At 39.8% G+C, this 19376-nt stretch overlaps 1 protein-coding gene across 16 annotated transcripts in view; it reads right to left on the minus strand.

The window, feature by feature from the left end:
- Positions 1–18771, minus strand: part of celf4 (CUGBP, Elav-like family member 4) — a 224303-nt gene extending 205532 nt beyond the window's left edge. For 7 of the 16 annotated variants that reach the window (XM_058986022.1, XM_058986021.1, XM_058986035.1 and 4 more), the window contains exon 1: positions 18232–18771. In XM_058986022.1, the coding sequence (XP_058842005.1) occupies positions 18232–18499 (268 nt within the window). In that variant the 5' untranslated portion in view covers positions 18500–18771. The remainder of the gene's footprint in view (positions 1–18231) is intronic. The other 9 variants (XM_058986026.1, XM_058986013.1, XM_058986044.1 and 6 more) reach the window with 2 other exon arrangements.
- Positions 18772–19376: the final 605 nt, after the last annotated feature.

The raw sequence follows: 19376 nt of genomic DNA on the forward strand, positions 1-19376 counted from the left end.
ACAGCACACCAACGTTTACTCAAAGTCTAGCAGGAATGTGGGTAGCAGAGGAATGGCTATTTAAAGCGTTATGTTGATATATAAATAGCTTTCTTCCTCAGAGATTCATGGCTGGAGAACCTCCAACTCTACTCATCTTTATGTCTCCCAGTCCTGCTGTTAAGCGGTGAAGCAGAGGTTTATATATATATATATATATATATATATATATATATATATATATATATATATATATATATATATATATATATAAGGTAAGGTAATATATATATATATATATATATATATATATATATATATATATATATATATATGTAAGGTAAATGGATGGTTATATTTAAGAGGCTGGCTCTCCCTCTGCCCCAGTTAAAGCTATCTATCATCTTTAAAACCACAAGTAAGTGAGTCAGATTTGGCGAGGGTTTTGAGTAGTTAGTACGTGTGTGTCCGTGCGAGTGTGTGTAGAAGTATTGTCCAAAATGGATGTGCACCACAATATTTAAGTAATTTTTTTGTAAATGATTGGATAGACAAAGTGGTTAATAAACCTATACCCCACTCGCGAAAGCCAAAGCTGTGGCTTCTTGTTGCACAGTAGAGCTAAACCCCATATCTGTTTATCTCACCTTCTACACTTGTGAGTCTTCACTTCAGATAATTGTATTTTGATGGGCTAGTAACGAGATCTAATTAGTCTCCCTCTCTTAACTTTAGTCTCTCACTGATGATGTAAAAAGTCTTTGTGGGGAACTAACTAGAAGCATCTAATAATGATCTTTAGTTGAGAAAATATTGCTATGAACTGAAACTTCACGTGATTGCACTTCACTTCACATGCATTTAAAGTATTTAAATGCACGTGCTGGGATTCAATTACTAATTAATTATTCACTTGAATCCCAGCACGTGAACTAAATCTGTAAAAGCCTGTGCTCACATATTATTAAATACTTTAAATGCACGTGAAGTGAAGTGCAGTCCCCGTGCCTAAATACAATTATACATTTTAAATAACTCGTGCTACACACACCCATTTATATCCCGTGCAGCCATCTCTATACACCAACATTAACACACCACACACAACATATAACACAGAAATGCACACAGGGGCGCGGGGCAGATTGCCACAAGGATGTAACGGAAAAACAGAAACAAAATAATAATTGAATCCAAATAGCACGAATGATACGTAACTTCTGTACACCCTGTTTGTTTAATGCTTCCTTTATGAAAGTAAGATGTTGCTGATGTGGGACTTCAACAAGCTCAGACCAGCAGGCAGATCAGACAGTAGTCTTATCCACAGAAATACACATGCTTCTGTCTAACCAGACCCAACATGCATAGGCCCACAAACGTCGTTCCCATCCCAAAAGCATGTTTTAAATGAGCGCTGCTCACCGGTGCAGGCCTGTAGCCATGCATTCCTGCCCAGATTATGCAGCAACGATGCAATTAATAAGCTGATTGAAAAGAGGCACTTACTGTGCAGAGTATCATATAAAGACAAATTCAAATAGATATAATGTGTACTGAAGCCTCGACCCCAGTGCACGCCAGTAAATCTCTCACTAAACTGGAAACCTGGTATCAACAGACCTGCTTACACTGAAGACAGCAATAGGCAGCATCCGTCACCTGCACCCACTAATATATTGGTGCACAGGATGCTCTAAACAATGCGGCAGGGCACAAAGACGGCAGCGATGCGTTCTTTTGATGAGAATGAAAAATGCAAGAGTTTATCTGAGGTGTTATGGAATTTCTGCCCGCAGCCTCCTGGAAGAATCAAGTTTACAAGATTTTTCTTTGTTCAATAGATGCTCTCTCTCTCTATTGTTAAGCACTAATGTGCCATATTTTCAAAGTGTTTACTCCAGTCTTTAAACTTCTATTTTTTTAAAGAGGTAAAACACCTGTTTATTTTACAAAACAGGAACCAAACAGCTGAGTTATATACTGGGATTTCAAGTTCTCTTTAGCACTCTTGAGGAGTTTTGTTTCTCATAAACAGGATTTTTTTTTCTTTCTTTCCACTTTGAAAACATGGCCCAGTATTGCAGTAATGCATTGAAGTTATGAGTATTTCAAATTCAAATTTAAATGTATTGGCATGAGAAGTCATACAAGCATTGCAAAGTTAATATAGTAACTGTAAAGAAATATTGAACATATATATATATATATATATATATATATATATATATATATATATATACTCCTGTTAGGATCATTAAAATAGACCTTGTAATGCCAGTACAGTATTTTGACTCTGTTACAGTAAAGACACTGTGAACAGGGTACAGTATTAACCAGTAAGACCCCACAATAAATATGTGTTCCAGTTCCCAGTTCTGCTGGTGAAATTCTAACGTTCTAAATTCTGTCAGTAGAATCCCATGGCGAGAAAAAGAATCTTAGAAACGTAGCAATGTGTAACCCCCCCCAGTCTCCCGTCCAGCTAGCGCCCTGCCACAGGCAGAGGTGGCAGGACCCACACTTCAGCTCAGCATCAGCTGTATGGCTTCTGACAGGCCAATCACGACCCTGCGTGGCTCTGCATTGATTATTAATATGGAGGTGTGGGAGGCTGGCTTTCACTGCAGCCCTACTCATATCTGGAGTCATTTACTACTCACTATTCATTTGTGAAGCAGCGATTGCATTACAGGCATGTCTGGAGAAACCATAGAAGGTTACTGACCTCGTGCAAGAGCAGCAGGAGTAACTTTCATAGAATTCTAACCATTTCTTTTATTATTGCCGGTGCCTTTTGTTCTCATTTCTATTGCATTTATGTTATACCTGCTTTCGGTATATGAGGTCATTTCAAATACAACTGTATAAAATTAAAGTTATAACTAACGGCAAGTTAATTCCTATCTAATCATCTCGCTGCTACCACACCACCTTGTCATCCTTCACTTAATGATTCCAATAGCATTCGACTGACATTTAATTCAATTGAAAACATAAACAAATAGCATATTTTCAATCATTTATAAGTTTGACAAAAAAATATACGAGAATGTGTTGTTATAGTACACTGGAGCTCTAACAGAGATTATTGATTTAAAAAACAAAATAAAATGAAATAAAATAAAATAGCAGCTTGGTTATCGTTCCTGGAAATGTAAAAAATAAATAAAAAAGTAGAGTCCAGACCCCGTCACACACTGTTCATTTTATAAACAGAATGAGTATCAGTGTAGCTGAGCCCGTCTCTGCCTGGTCCTTCTCTGCAAAGCTGCAGCACATTGGAAGTCAAACTAGGTAGCAGATGAACGATGAGGCAGATTGGATATAAAGGCTGCTTCTGTAGATTCTTGATTTAAAAAATAAAATAAAACCATAGAGGCCTGGTTATCTTTCCTGGCAATGCAAAAAATAAATACATTAAAAAAAAAAAGCACTGTAGACCCCGTCACATGCAGTTCAGTTTATAAACAGAATGAGTACCAGCTGCTTAAAAATAATGATGCTAATGAGGACTTTCATTTAACAAAGATGAAACAAACATATTTTTTATAAATAATAACACTATACAGTCAACCTTTTTGCTACTGAACATGCAGGCTAATTGCAGCCTTTTATACACACCTGCCTCGATTAAACCACATTGAATATTTGATTGGCCCACCCATCAAGACCCACATTTTACTCTATTCCAGCCACACTCACATGGAAGTATTTTAAACAAGGCTCAACATGAACCCTGTCCTGCATCCAGTTGATATATACTGTTATTAATGTAGTTGGGGGAATACCTCTGCACGTTCAAACTGTAGAATACGGCAGTGGAAACATGTACCGGTACAAAAAAACCTCGAAACACAAATCACAGGAAGAAACACTTTTTACAAGTGAGGGTTTTCCACCCTGCCACATGTGTTGTAGAAAAGTAAAACTCGTTTTGTAGAGGGCTTGCCCAGCAGAACACTGCAACACATGACACTGTACTGCACTGTACAGACAAACAGCACAGACGCCTCTGCTGTAAACACATCCCCACAGATATTTTGCCTAGTCCAAATAAGGACACGGTATTAGGGTAGCATTTCATTTGTAATGCTCATTAAAAGCATGCGTGTTTTTGTCTTTATTAACACTAACCCAGGGAGACTCCCGAGGCTTCATCACCTTGCCCGTTCCAGTGTTCACACCACAGACTGCGGACAGGGAGGGCCATGTGTTTAATACAAGCAGAGGTTTGAAGAGTTGTCAGCCGTCCCTAGCTTGGGGTGATGGTAGCTCATGGATCTTACATAATAGCAGTGTAGAGAATTGATCTGATTAGCTGCTCTTTTCTCTGTCCTTGTCAGTGGAATTGGCACTGGCAGTCTGTGCTCATCAGCCTAATGGAAACCTGAAGGGATTTTATACAGATCCCAAATGTGTGAATCCACAAATCCCAATTAATAAAGAAAAGAACAAAGTCAACACGCTCTCTATTATTATTATTATTATTATTATTATTATTATTATTATTATTATTGTTATTATTAAATGCTCAGAACAGCCCACTTCCAGTTTCAATATGCTCTGGATTATTAACATACCTTTCTAGGTAATGTGTTACAACAGCTACTGTACAACTGCAAGTTCTACAATACTAATACTATAGACAAGCAGTTTGGGGAAAAATGTGTATTACAGCACACTACTCATATTAGACCCTATGGCATACTGGACAGCTCACTGTCACTAGAATCCCATTTGACTGCTGAAAATAATGTGTGTGTGTGTGTGTGTGTGTCAGTGCCTATCCGTGTCTGTGCCTATGTGTGTGGGCCTTTGAGTTTGCCCATGTCTGTACTTGTGTGTGTTTGTGTCTGTGTCTGTTTGTATGGGTGTGTGTCTGTGCCTGTGTTGGTGTGTCTGTGTCTGAGTGTGTGTGCCTTTCTGTCTGTGCTTGAGTGTGTGTGTGTTTGTGAAGTCCTGTGCCTGTGTGTCTGTGCAGTGCGATGGTGTGCCTCAGTGTGCTTGTGTGCATGTCTGATGATCAGCGTGTGAGCTTGTGAGTGTTGAGGTGCTTTCGTCAGAAGCAGCACAGCAAAGACACTGACTCCAATGCAGTGGACAGACAAGACCGGTACCTTCAATGACAGCTTTTTAGGACCTTGGTGACACTGCAGCATCTCATACAGGGATGTCCAGTCCCCACTAGGGGAAACTAGTTAGGCCAGAGAATATTTAGCGAGGTAGTGCTGTATCTGAGGCTTCCTTACTGCCGCAGTCTGAGTAACACAATTGAGGAGGTTCTGGAGGCTGACAGTCCAGATAGAAACTCCACTTCTCTCAAAACCAGAGACACAGGCATGAAAGGAGAGCTACAGGGGTGAAGGGGACAGCAGCAGCAACAACAACAACCACCACCTCCCCTGGGTCAGACATAATTATACACTGGGCTCGCTGCCATCCCTTAATGATGAAAGCATGACTCGATGTCTCCTCTCGTGTCTGGGACAGACAAGCTATCGCCAAGCGATGGCTAAGGAACGTGAGGGGCGGATTTGGACTATTATAAACAAAGGATCTCAATAGTTTAATGTTTTAAACATTAAAACATATTGCATGTGTTTCATGTCCCAGTTGCTAGGAAAACAAACTACAAGTAGCCTAGGTAATGTAAGGGAAATTGTCGCTCTACTGGATCATCAGCAAATAAACTCACTGATTATTTATATAAAAAAAAAAAAAAAATTATATTATATTATATTATATTATATTATATTATATTATATATATATATATATATATATATATATATATATATATATATATATATATATATATATATATATATATATAATTACTACACATACAGGTAGTGAACAAAAAATGGAAACACCAATGTAAAGTCACTTAATAGGGCGTTCGGCCACTATGGTATCCCGCTCTGTGGAGTTCTCGGCAGACCGTTTTTGATGAAACTGGCTGCTCGCGCCCCAGGTTGAAATTTGCAGTCAATTGATCTGTAGTTGCTCACCTGTTTTGCCTTGCACTTTGAATTGATGCACGGATATCACGATCCTGGAGTATGCGCTTCCGCCCACTGTTGCCCTTTGCTGATGATGTCTTTCCCTCGGAGTTCCATGCCGACATCACCTTAGACACCGTTGCTCGTGAAACATCAGCAAGTTGAGCGGTCTTGGTCACTGAAGCTCCCCCGTGACTCTGCTTATGGTCATTGTGCATTGTGGATGTGTTGCCCCCGTGACTCTGCTTATGGTCATTGTGCATTGTGGATTTGTTGCCCCCGTGACTCTGCTTATGGTCATTGTGCATTGTGGATGTGTTGCCCCGTGACTCTGCTTATGGTCATTGTGCATTGTGGATGTGTTGCCCCGTGACTCTGCTTATGGTCATTGTGCATTGTGGATTTGTTGCCCCCGTGACTCTGCTTATGGTCATTGTGCATTGTGGATTTGTTGCCCCCGTGACTCTGCTTATGGTCATTGTGCATTGTGGATTTGTTGCCCCCGTGATTCTGCTTATGGTCATTGTGCATTGTGGATTTGATAGGCAAATTACGACATCATGCTGAACGTCCTTCCTCTCTTTACAACAGAAAATGAATTAGAAAATATACCACGAAATATTCCAAACACGAAATATTCCAAACACTAAAATCATCATAAAGCTTTGCTTTCAGTGTTTTCTGACTTCCTAAAGTCCAAACAAATCCAGCTGGACGATGTAAATAAATACGAAATTCACAAACTCAACGGACTCCTCCGAGAATTCTATGCCGCAGTGAGAAAGTCAGAAAGACAGTTCTATGGCAAAAAAACTTTAATAGCTATGCGCTATGGACTTCAAAAACATTGCTTTCTTATTTCATAAAACAAATATGGACTGCAGACCTTGGATCATAGTGGGAAACTAAAGGCCCCTCAGGAAGAACTATAGTTCTTCCCACTGTTAGCCTCCGCCCCAGTCCATATTTACTATATAATATATATAAATATAGATCATCATCTGAAATTCATCTGTACAGTACGGAAAAAAAACAAACTATTTGCAACCTTTAAGAAACACAAAGAAACGATATTGACTAAAAGAATGACTTTCCTGTTTCAAACCAAAAGTTGGCAAAGGATGGTATTATAATGTCTGACAGAGGAATATCAAAGCACTTCAGCAAAATTTGCATTCTAGTTTAATTTTCATTTTTATTATACTCAGCGAAACAAAGTGTGCAGATAAAAAGCAAGCAAAACGAATAAACATTCTCTTGATAGCAGCAAAAGTGCTAAAAAGAAGAGCTAAAAGGAAGACAATCCCCTGCCTCCTAACTGCAGACCACTGCTGCAGCAAAGCAAGGATAACTCTTATGTATGCCCATTGAAATGCACTATTCAGTACAAGACACTGAAAATATGCCATTATCTCGGGGTAACCATTCAGTAAATGTGATTACAATAACAATTTCCAAGAGTTATGGGTGATCCAGATCCTTATTGATGCCTGCTTATTGCCAAGAAAGCATTGAAATTTTGAAAAATGTACCCGACTCCAAAGGCTTGTGATCCCCACAGCACAAGCAGACCACAGTTATGTATCACGCCACATAAAGCCTGTTGAAATAATCAAACTGCATATCTCAGCCCTGTGCGGTGCTTTAGCTGCATAAATACCTCAAATGCATTCACAGCCCAGTAAAGGTTAACAAGTGCCTCAGACCTTTTGTGACAGGACAGTCAGTATTGGCCTTATCAGGATTGGTGAATACGGTTAGCATGGTAATCACTGCAGCCCCTTATCAGAGTACAGGCCTATCTGCTTTGTTTCACAGCCCTTCCGAACACCATCCGCGGCTCTGGAGCTCTCAGGAGCTACAAGCCAGCGCTGAGCAAGCCTGTCTCTGTGACAAGCTCCCCTAATAAAAATGGAGATTACTACACGCCTGTCTGCACTGCCTCCAGTGCATCACCAGCCACGTCCCTCCGAAAAAAATCAAGTTGCCTTTATTTAGATATAAATGTATTTATTTATTTATTTATTTATTTATTTATTTATTTATGTGTTTTATAAAGGAGAGGGCTAATAGTACTGGTCCCAGTTAGCGTCTCAAAAACAAACACAGCCAATGGACCTCCACCTCCTTGCCATTAAGTCCTGGGCCAAAGCACGGACAGCTGAACCATGGGACACTATGAAGAAATTGTGTTCACCAGGTCTCCTGCACCATAAAAGGGTAATAGTGTAGCTGATGAAACAGTGAAAGAAATCTTGCAATCCGCTCTGTAATATACTGAGCTTTCACATGTGCAGTTGTGAAATGCACATGTCGCAGCAAACATTAATCTCAATTTCAAACTTAACTTCCTAGGTCATTCTCTCCACCTCTTCAACGCCTTCTTTCCCGTAATTAACCAACCAGATGCTTCTACTCTTAAATGACATGCTTTACAGTGCGTAACTTGCTTCCACTCTGAAGACACTGCTGAAGTGGAAATACAAGTCTTTGTGGATATTAACCCATTAGATCCCTTAGAAAAGATGACCATGGTATTTTGGCACTGTATTTTCTCAGTTTTACCACGCTTTTCACATAGTTGTGATCTGCATTTACCACAGTTTACTCTGGTTTGCCATGTTTATTAAAACCCTTTACTGCATTACTTTTCAAAATATTCAAATATTTAGATACCCCTTTGTAAACTTATGAACACCATTTATTTGCAAAATAAGCACAGGGAGTTGCCCTAGAAACAGACTGGCTCATTGGAGGGGTGTTGATATACCATTATCAAAACAGAAACACAATACTGTATTAAGTGTAAAACAGTGACAGCAGGTGACTAGAATGAAGCGTCCTTTTTCTGAGTTCTATGCAGTAAAGGATTCCTTTACCATACCTTGGTATTCTTTACAATGCTTCCCTGTGCTTTAGCATGCTTTCACTATGCTTTTGCTATGGTAAACCTTTATAACGGATACTGTAGCCAGATTCCTAGAACGGAATCATTTCTACATCTTGTAGTAAAGAATGGGTGCTATTTGCCAGAGGGGCATTCTATGAGTTGAGTGCCCCCAGGCGTGGTGAGATCTAAAGGGGTAAACATTCAACAACTTTATTTTCAACTATGGTTTTCAGGTTTAATTACCAATGAAGGTCAACAGTTTTTTAGCCGTAGTATATAAAGCTGATTAATTTTAAAAAGTCTTAAACCCACCAGTTTTCAAAATGAGGATCAGCCATCCCTGTAAATCAAACTCACTCTGCGTCTCTGCTGCGTTCCTGCATACAGATGTTCAGACAACTGAAGGTTGTATCGGCCCTCGACACTCAGTCAAGGACAGAAGCACACGCCCTTTACACTTCAGCTACAATTTACAGCTAATTCTCTCCTGCCCTCATCAAAGGACTCGGGCCCGCACATCAGCGCTTCGCAGACAGCTCTCTCGAGTGGTGGGACTGCATTGGGGCTGTCTATCACAGCTCCACTCTGACTCAGCACTGTGGTCCAGCTGCCCCGCCCCTAAACCATACAGCCACACTCCTGACAGAAGGAGAGGACCCCCGAGCCAGCCTGGACTGCAGCCCCACAGCAGGGACTCCACCTAGTGGACTTGCCATGCAGAGGACAAAACATGGTTTATCCACAACCCTGCTATCTGGATTCAAGAACACCTGGCGTGATGTCAACAGTGTTAAAGGTGTCGCACCCATGCTTCTATATAGCCTGCTTACTTTTCTTTCTACACAGCTGAAGAAGGGCTTTTGTCTGAAATGTCCTGGAATAAATACTTTTTAATCATTTAAACATTTTGTGTACATGCAAATAAATAAATAAATAAATAAATAAATAAATAAATAAATTAGCTTAAGTTGTGTAAATGCAAAATCTATTGGACGGAAAAATATTTTGTCGTTCATGGGACGCACAGAATGGAAAGGGACACAGACATGCATATATTGTGGTAATCTATTACACTGCAGCAAAATGACCATAAAATACTTGCTTGTTTAAAAAAAACTGTTCTGTCAATGTAACAGCATTGATTAAGGTGCACTCCAGTCCTGTAGGTGGCAGCAATAAGCTATATTAAGGATGTTTACTTTTAGGCCCTGTCCACACTACATAACCGATCTCAAGAACCCTACTCAAAAACGTTTTAATCAATCCACCTCAAACTTTAGCGCCCACACTGAAGTACCGTTTCATGTTTAGTCGGGCGTAATGCGTACACACACTATTACTATTAAAATAGTTTGGTTACAGTTCCTAGCAGTGCAATGAACATTGGAAATTAGTACGATAGTCCCCACCACGCTCTGGATTTTATTTTAAAATAATGTGTTACGGCCCATATTAAAAGCCGCTTTCCAAGCTTGTGTACTGTGGTAACCATGGAGACTACAGGCCCAAGTTCTATACACATGCAAGAGGAGGGAGGAGTACATTTTAAAACAAACTATTAGGAGCTGGTTGGATTAAAAACCTGGACTACTGGATGTCGCCAAGGACCAAAGATGAGAACCCCTGTCTTAAGCAATGACTAATACCACACCTAGAAAGTCTCACTCTCTGACCTTGAATCTCACTCTCTGGGGCTGTAAATCTCACTCTTAAAGAAAGCCAACCTTTGGCTTCTCTGCCACTAGTTTAACAGGGATGTCCTGACAGGGTTTTTTAAACATAAAAATGAATACCTAGTACAGAGTGTACAGTGATAGCAAGTCAATTGTCAATCGGAGGTTTTTTGCTAAGCAGTCACGAGATTCTCATGAAGATCACCATCTGCATCGCAATCATCTGACTAGGAGTATTAAACACACGTAGATGAAGGCAACAAACACTGCTTAGAATCCCGTCTTGTTGTCATGCGAACGGTCTACTGTTAGTATATAACAGAGCAAAGAGTGTGTCTGTGTTTATATGTAGATCTACACACAGACACAGATTGTTTAAACTATGATCTGGCAGAGTTTAAACGCTCATAAAAATGTAACAAAATGCACATCCCTGGGGTTCACTAGCCTTTGTGTTAACAATAGTCTAGTATTTGATGGATGGGACGCAAACTTTTGGACATGTGCGTTTCAGGAACGCATGAACAGTGAACAGGCAGCAGTGTGGAGTAGTGGTTAGGGCTCTGGACTCTTGACCGGAGGGTTGTGGGTTCAATCCCCAGTGGGGGACACTGCTGTTGTGCCCTTGAGCAAGGTACTTTACCTAGATTGCTCCAGTAAAAACCCAACTGTAAAAATGGGTAACTGTATGTAAAATAATGTGATATCTGTATAATGTGAAATACTGTATAATGTGATATCTTGTAACAATTGTAAGTCGCCCTGGATAAGGGCGTCTGCTAAGAAATAAATAATAATAATAATAATGAACAGAAAAGCTAGCACAACCAAAACATGACTCAGTGCTTGGAAATTCTGCCCTCTGATTGGTTAAAACCTCATCATTAGGAGCAAAAATAGATTGAACTAACATCCTTACATCACAGGGCAATAGTCTCCCTCTGACATGTGACTGGTTCACATCACTTTCAGTCCCGCCCCTTTTCAAAGGAAAGTCCTCCACCTACACTCCTGACAACAAGAGAAAATGGCAGAATGAAAAAACTGCTGAACAGCGATTCTGTGACTCAGGGGTGAAATTCTCAACAAAAAAGTGCAGGTACTCGCATGCACAGCCAGGTGTACACATTTAACAACTGACAATTTGAGTGTCAATGAATAATCCTTTTAAAATGTAAACATATCGGTACACGATACATTTATAAATACAAAACAAGCCTTCAATAACTGATCAATTATAACTAATTCACCATAAACAAGGAAGCTGAAAATACCTTAAATGACAAGCATTAAGAACAATTACACTATGCAGTAACTGCTGTAGAGAGGGATGCGTTTCAAGATATCCTAAAAAAGGGATGATGTTATAAAAAATGGTATACAATAAAAACAGTGCTTTGAAAAAATGATACAAAAAAGGTCCAAGTCAAACAATGCACAATATAGGCTAAAATACCCCTCACATTTATTATGTAAAAGGGCTCTACTACTATTAATGATGTCCTGGTCATTTTAATCTCCATAGTATTCTCTGAAATCATCCCCATACTTTCCAGGACCTGGCCATGCTACAATAATAGCCTTGGATTAGAACATATATCCCTGTTTCTTTTATTTGTTTTGTACGTATTACTTTTCTTACAGTAATATGTTCTGTGTGCTTCTCTGTTGTGTTTCTGTGTAGATTAATTACCATGATCTACTCCAGAAATGATTTCAGGCAGAAGCAGTATGAAAGCAGGCTTCTTTTTAGTATCCCTGGTATTGTGGTTTCTGCACAATAAACAAAGTGGCAAAAGACACATTTTCATAAAGTAACATCATCACTGTGGTTTACTTCTGACTTTTTTTTTAGATGTACGCAAGTGAAAACTCACATTTAACTTAAACTCTTCAAAATGTTTTAGAAAAGGGGGCACTGTACTAAGATAAAACACCTGACCATTTGGGGTTTTGTTTATTACAGTCCTCATAACAGAAAATACTAGGATCACAACAAAACAAAACGTTGATCGCTATGCTTAACATGTGCCTTGCAAGTTGGGCCAGTGTTTGAAAAGCGTGAAGCACACCTCCATCTGTATCCCGATTCTGACTCGCTTTCCAGATCTGAAGCAGCACGTTGTTGAGTCTGTTTGTTTAATGTTAATCCCTACTGTCCCACACATCACTTGTCATTTTAGAAAATTTCACGCAAATTCTGGCAATGTGGTAAATCGGTGCAAGGCAAAACACGCTATGATAATTGTTTCAAATATTTATCAACTATGTAATTATTATTATTATTATTTGTTTATTTAGCAGATGCCTTTATCCAAGGCGACTTACAGAGACTAGGGTGTGTGAACTATGCATCAGCTGCAGAGTCACTTACAGCTACGTCTCACCTGAAAGACGGAGCACAAGGAGGTTAAGTGACTTGCTCAGGGCCACACAATGAGTCAGTGGCTGAGGTGGGATTTGAACCGGGGACCTCCTGGTTACAAGCCCTTTTCTTTAACCACTGGACCACACAGCCTCCACTGACGTGGATTTTTGCCTTCAAATTCATGTGCAGCAATGGTCGTTCGAATATTCAGATAGTTTCTCCGCCGCACTAAAGAAAATAATTATTACTTCATAATAACGATAATTACTCCACACCGCTGTTTTTACGTTGCACTGCTAAGGTCTTCTCTCATTGATCAACGAATGAGCACTGACACAAAGTGAAATGGGCGGAGATTTGTGACGCATGCCAAAATGAATCTGATTAGAATGAAAGCTTGGCCAATCACCATGCAGTGATTATACTGACGTTAATGGTGTGGCCAATAGCAGCTATCAGAAACAGAAGCAGTGTGAGGAAACAGCATGCAAGCAGCACAAACTGTGCTGAATGAAAGTGCATTTGAGAAACACTGTGCTAGTGGACTGTGTGAGTGGATGGAATGCATCTGCGTTGGATGAAAAGCAGATTAAATAAGTCCCGGTACCCAGTACTGGCATTAAAATAAGTCCCGGTACAGAGTACCTGTGAGTACCGGCAGAATTTCACCCCTGCTGTGCCTTAACAGAAAATGAATGACAAAACATACTACAAAAGAAAGAAAAACACTTTGATAACTATGAACGGCAAAAACAAGTTCTGTTATTTATTTATGTTATTTAGTTATTTACTTATGCTGTGTCAGCTATATTTAAATAAAATACTGTAAAGCCATAAATATTTGCGACCAAAATATTTGGCGAATCACACCCATAAAACCTATTTTGCTCCAGAAATGTTGGCTACCTGTTGCACTGGTAGTAGTATATTACTTCATTATATGTACAGCACTAAGATATTCGTGGCAATAAAAGGCTTGCAAATATTTATGGCTTTATAGTATATGAAGTCATATTTGCTATCCAACCTCGCCTCCCTTATTGTTTTGACTGACTCATATATTAAATATATCCTGCAGACTCAGCTCACTCTGTAAAATTAAATGCCCCTCGGGAAGACTGTTGTTAACGACAGGCTTCGGGCATTATAGCCCCCTGTTGGTAACAATAGTCTTCCCTTGGAGCAATAATTTTCCACTATGGCCCTCCTCACTACTCCTCTCTCTCTACATATATAACACGCAGGTTCAAAGGCAGGTGGAAACTGAAACTGAATGCAGGGACTGTTCTGTCACATCTGTTTCATGATAAAGTAGCACAGCGGTGCACAGAAGGCTAAATGAGACTAAGGCCTCCATTAAATTGTACTGCATTAAAATGACTAACAAAATGAATTAGAAGAAACGTTTTACTTGTTTTCCAGGAAATTCCACCAATAGCATTGTCATTGGGTGCCATGGCTCCTGCCAAAAGCTGTCATTTTAAAGGATGCTACGTGTAATTGCAGATGCTGCTTCTGCTATTGTCTATGCATGGCACACTGTATCCGATTGCATCTGATCTAATGTCAACTCACGATGCAGAATTCTGAATGCCTCCAGTTACGGCCTCACCTTATACCACACATTGATTTTTGCAATATTTCCATACGTGAAAGAAATATTTGATTAAATATTCATGCCTGTCCTCCAACGCAGAGATTTGTAAATATTTTAAATGTATTACATCCATAACTTTAAGCACTAGATCACGTGATTTATAGCCATACTAAAAATAAGCTAAGTAATAAGCTTAGACAAACGTTTTGACGTGCAACTTAAGTTTCATGCCATAAAACCATTAATTTGTGACCTGCTGCCTAAGCAAAGTCAATGGAATAAAAAAACATCTATACCAATAGAGAACATTCATTACAAAGCATGCAATGACACAGCTTGACATCGTACACACACGCACTGCAGTTACTTACTCCAGGATCTGAATTCTGAGCAGATGAACACATGAAGGGGTTGCGTTCGATAGGGCTGCTCATAGTCTAACCTATGCTTTCACAGAGAGACCCCGGTTGGCACTAATATTGGACTCCCTGATGTTACCTTGAGCTCATCGGGATCTGTGAAACCACCCCTGAGAGTGTAAACTTAAGCCAAGTGTTAAACTTTTATCATTTTGCCTGAGCCGTTGTCAGCAATGTGCATGTCAAATCAAGACATCCTGCTGAAGTGCATCTAACACTCTTAAATTACAGTAACATGTGTTACACCATTCTGTACAGCCAGACATGTAGCTTGATTTCTTTAGCAGATAAAGACATTTTTAGGCATGGGATTTTAGGTCCATCACAATATACAACATCAGCTTAATCAGTAAACATCCATAATGTCAAAGACGGACTCATTAGTTAGAAGGGAAACCATGAAAAGGAAACATAGACAAACACTTTGGTTACTGACGAAGGCAAGTTTCAGCTAATCTAGCAAACACCAAAGTCAGCAATTACTGTATTAAGATTGGTTTATTTTATGAATGCAATGTCTTTTATGGAGTGTTAAAAATGTCACCTAAGCATCGCATAAACAAACAAACAAACAAATAAACAGCATACATTCTGAACTTCTATAATTTGGATTTTTCTGAATGCAATGTTTGTTACTACGCACTGTGCTGGAAGGTCTCCATAGAAAAAGTATCTACGAGTGAGTGAATAAATAACTAGCATGCAGTCTGATATAATGTGCATCCGACATGTTTAGCACACTGAACGTGATCTACTGTAAACAGGTTGTGCTTCACAACACTATTCAATATGCACGCCAAGACATGCCAATCATTTTTTGGGCTGTCTTGTTTAGTCCTCAGAAGGATACAGTGGTTTCTGATATTATCCAATTTTCTACAGCGTATAATTTGTTTTATATCCTGCACCTTGACAGTGTCCCAGAATTACAAGACCTACAAATATCAACATCACTATGAACTTGTAGTTTTACTGTTTTATTTTGCGCATACCTGGATTTTCTTAAAAAGCACACTGCATGTATTTGTTTCTTCGACTCAGATTATCTAACAGGTAAGAAAAACAAATTCAAGCTTGGAGACCAGCTCTCCACTTGCCCACATAGTGGGTGTAACACATTCAGCAGCAGTGCCAGTCTCACCATTTCCCCGTAACCCGTAATCCATGCCCATCCACTGCTTGGCACCAAGGTGCTGATTGGCATTGCATTAGTACCAGCTGGGGTAGGTGTTTTCATACCAGGGCACCTGAACTCCTTTGTCTGCCCTGCCACTACAACCAACACATGGAAAAATGGGAAAACGGCTTATTACGAATTGAATGGAACACGTCTACAAAATGACCGGCAATCCACTGTACTGAACCTAAAGAATAAAAAAACGGGTTTTTTTGTTGCTGTTTTTTTTTTATATTCTAAATCATATCGGAGGCACAATAAGAGATAACTGTTTGTGTTACAGTAGGGTACGGTGATATGCATTTTCTATAGAGGCATTCTTTTCAGAGAACTACCCTATGCATGAGTATATAGCCTGTAGGCAGATGCATGTATCCATAATGTACAGCTGAATCACTTCAACGGAATGGCATGCTATAGTGTATTCATGTTTGCATATTGTACAGGAGTGTGTGAGAACAATTTCTGATACAAAGCAGTATTTTCTCTGCAAGCCTCCCAACCTGCTTTTCAATAATGCAAGTCCCATTACTGGCTAATTAAAAAGACTTTCATAGTAGATATCTGGAGCGGTGTTTCAAAGCTCCCGAGTCTCTTTGTATGTTTGCTCCAGCTGGCTGCGTTCGACTACAGGGGCTATATTTCATATGAAATGTGATTAACCATAAAACATACAGATGACCTTTGCACTGTGCACGGGACCCAGTCTTTTGATAATGTGGGTCTGGTATTAATAAAACATAACCCCTGTGCACTATGTTTTAGTGTCGGGTTGTTTAAAGAGGGTGTCTAATGTGTTGCAGGCAGGGTCCATGAAAACTCCCATGAAATATGAAATGATTGTAAATAACATTGCACTGCCAGCCTGATAAAGACGTCTTGTATAGCATGCCCGTGTGCAGCATGCCTGCTGTATTTATAATGGAAAGGACAGAAGCTTGTCTTGTGTTCCTAAACCACTGCTCGAATCCCACTCTCTGTATCTCTCTCTCAACGCTGATACAACACACAACTCTGAGAAACACAGCTGATAAGAATCAACCCATTCTGTGGTACCTGCATCTTATTATAAGATCTGGGAAAGAAAATGGGTATTTTTTATTATCCTGTGGTTACATTTAGGTCCCTGATAAAATGGTAGGACTCAGACCTTTATAATACAGCAGGATAGGGTCCTTAACTACAATCCTGGCTGCCGAATGGATAGCTGATGCCTAAGAACTCAGTACGTAAAAGACACAGCATGTACATGTATTATACAGCAGTATAAGTTCACCTTCGGCACATTCAAATCTGTCTATCCAGCTGTCCCCAATTCCTGCAAAACCTCTCTTGGATGACAACTCACTGGTAGTGTTCAAAGGCAGACTGGTTACAGACACAGACACACACACACACACACACACACACACACACACACAGAGAGAGGAAGGTATTCTTCAGTCTGAATCTCTACAAAGTGCAGCAATCATCTGCACCGCAACATTAAAGTGCGTCCTGGGGGTCCTGATGCAACCTCCCCTGACAATCTGCAATCTATGGGCTAAATCTGATACCCTACATAAACTGCACTGTACACTGTAGCTTGCTATATCCATATACTTTAAATTTGAATACCCTATATAAACTGCATTGTACACTGTAGCTTGCTATATCCATATACTTTAAATTTGAATACACTGTATAAACTGCATTGTACACTGTAGCTTGCTATATCCATACTTTAAATTTGAATACACTGTATAAACAGCTTTGTGTAGCCTACTATATCTGTAAACTTAAATGTAAATAACACTACACAAAGTCTACTATAGCAACACACACACTATATATAATCTCATAGCCATAGATAGTCTATCAAAATCATAAAGCACAACTTGATCCCTCACTCTTCTCATAAAATATTAGTAGTTGTAGCTAAAACAAGTACTACAACAACAACAATAATAACAATAATAATAATAATAATAATAATAATAATAATAATAATAATAATAATAATAATAATCCGACAGCTACAGCACACACACACACACACACACACACACACACACATACACACACGGTTCTTTCTCTCTCCGCTGCAGGCAGGGATGCGTTGCGGAGCTCCCCGCGGTCACCCACCTTTGTGCATGCCGGTGAACCTGTCCTTTAGTACGGTCAGCTCGTAGATCTTGCCGAATTCCTCGAACAGGGGCTTGAGGTCCTTCTCGTCCAGGTTGCGCGGGATCTGTCCGATGAAAAGCTTGATGGCATCGTGGTCCTTCATCGGGATGGTGGAGGGATTCCCGGGACTGTGGCTTAATCCATTCATGTGCCCGTTGGTGTTAGCACTGCTGTGGCTGCTGCTAAGGCTCGGGTTGTCAGCCTGTCCGTTCGTCAACGTTGCCATCTTACCCAAGAGTAGAAGTTGTTCTAGATGGAAATATGGTATAGCAGTCGCGTGAATATTTATATTTATAACGGTATTATATGTACAAATATATAAATATATACTGTTTATAAAGAGTATGTGTGAGAGACAGAGAAAAAGAGAGCTAGGCGCGTGTTGGTATGTAAGGAGACAGAGGAAAGGAGAGCGCGAGAGGTTTGAATATGTCGCTATTTACACTACGGTTCCCTTCGCTCCTATCTGGGTATGTTTTGCATTGAAGAGGCTGGAAGGGTGTCCTTTCGGTTTAAACAGGCTGGGGCGGTTCACATCGCACACAGACCGGGGGAGGCAGCGGGGAGATGACTGGGAAAGAGAGAGAGAGATCTTTCTCCCCCTCTGCCGGCGAGTCTTGGAATGGTACGTTCCACTCAGTACTGGGACTATAAGAAAGGCACAAAAAAGTCGTTCCTTTGTGCTTTGGATCTGTTCCTTCTTCATGTTGGGTATTAGCAGCAGTGTTATGTAGTAGCGTTAGTGGACGATTGTAATACATTATAAATAATCTAGTTTAATCAATAGGGATTTGTTTTTTAAACGACAGTATTGTACACGAAGTATTATTATTATAATTTATTTCTTAGCAGACGCCCTTATCCGGGGCGACTTACAACTGTTACAAGATATCACATTATTATTACATACAATTGCCATTTTTAGAGTTGGGTTTTTATTGGAGCAATCTAGGTAAAGTACCTTGCTCAAGGGTACAGCAGCAGTGTCTCCCACCTGGGATTGAACCCACGACCCTCCGGTCAAGAGTCCAGAGCCCTAACCACTACTCCACACTGCTGCCCTATTATTATTATCACCACATTTCATATTGGTTTAAAATAGT

Source organism: Acipenser ruthenus, chromosome 2, assembly GCF_902713425.1.
Source record: "Acipenser ruthenus chromosome 2, fAciRut3.2 maternal haplotype, whole genome shotgun sequence".
NCBI classification, from domain to species: Eukaryota; Metazoa; Chordata; class Actinopteri; order Acipenseriformes; family Acipenseridae; genus Acipenser; species Acipenser ruthenus.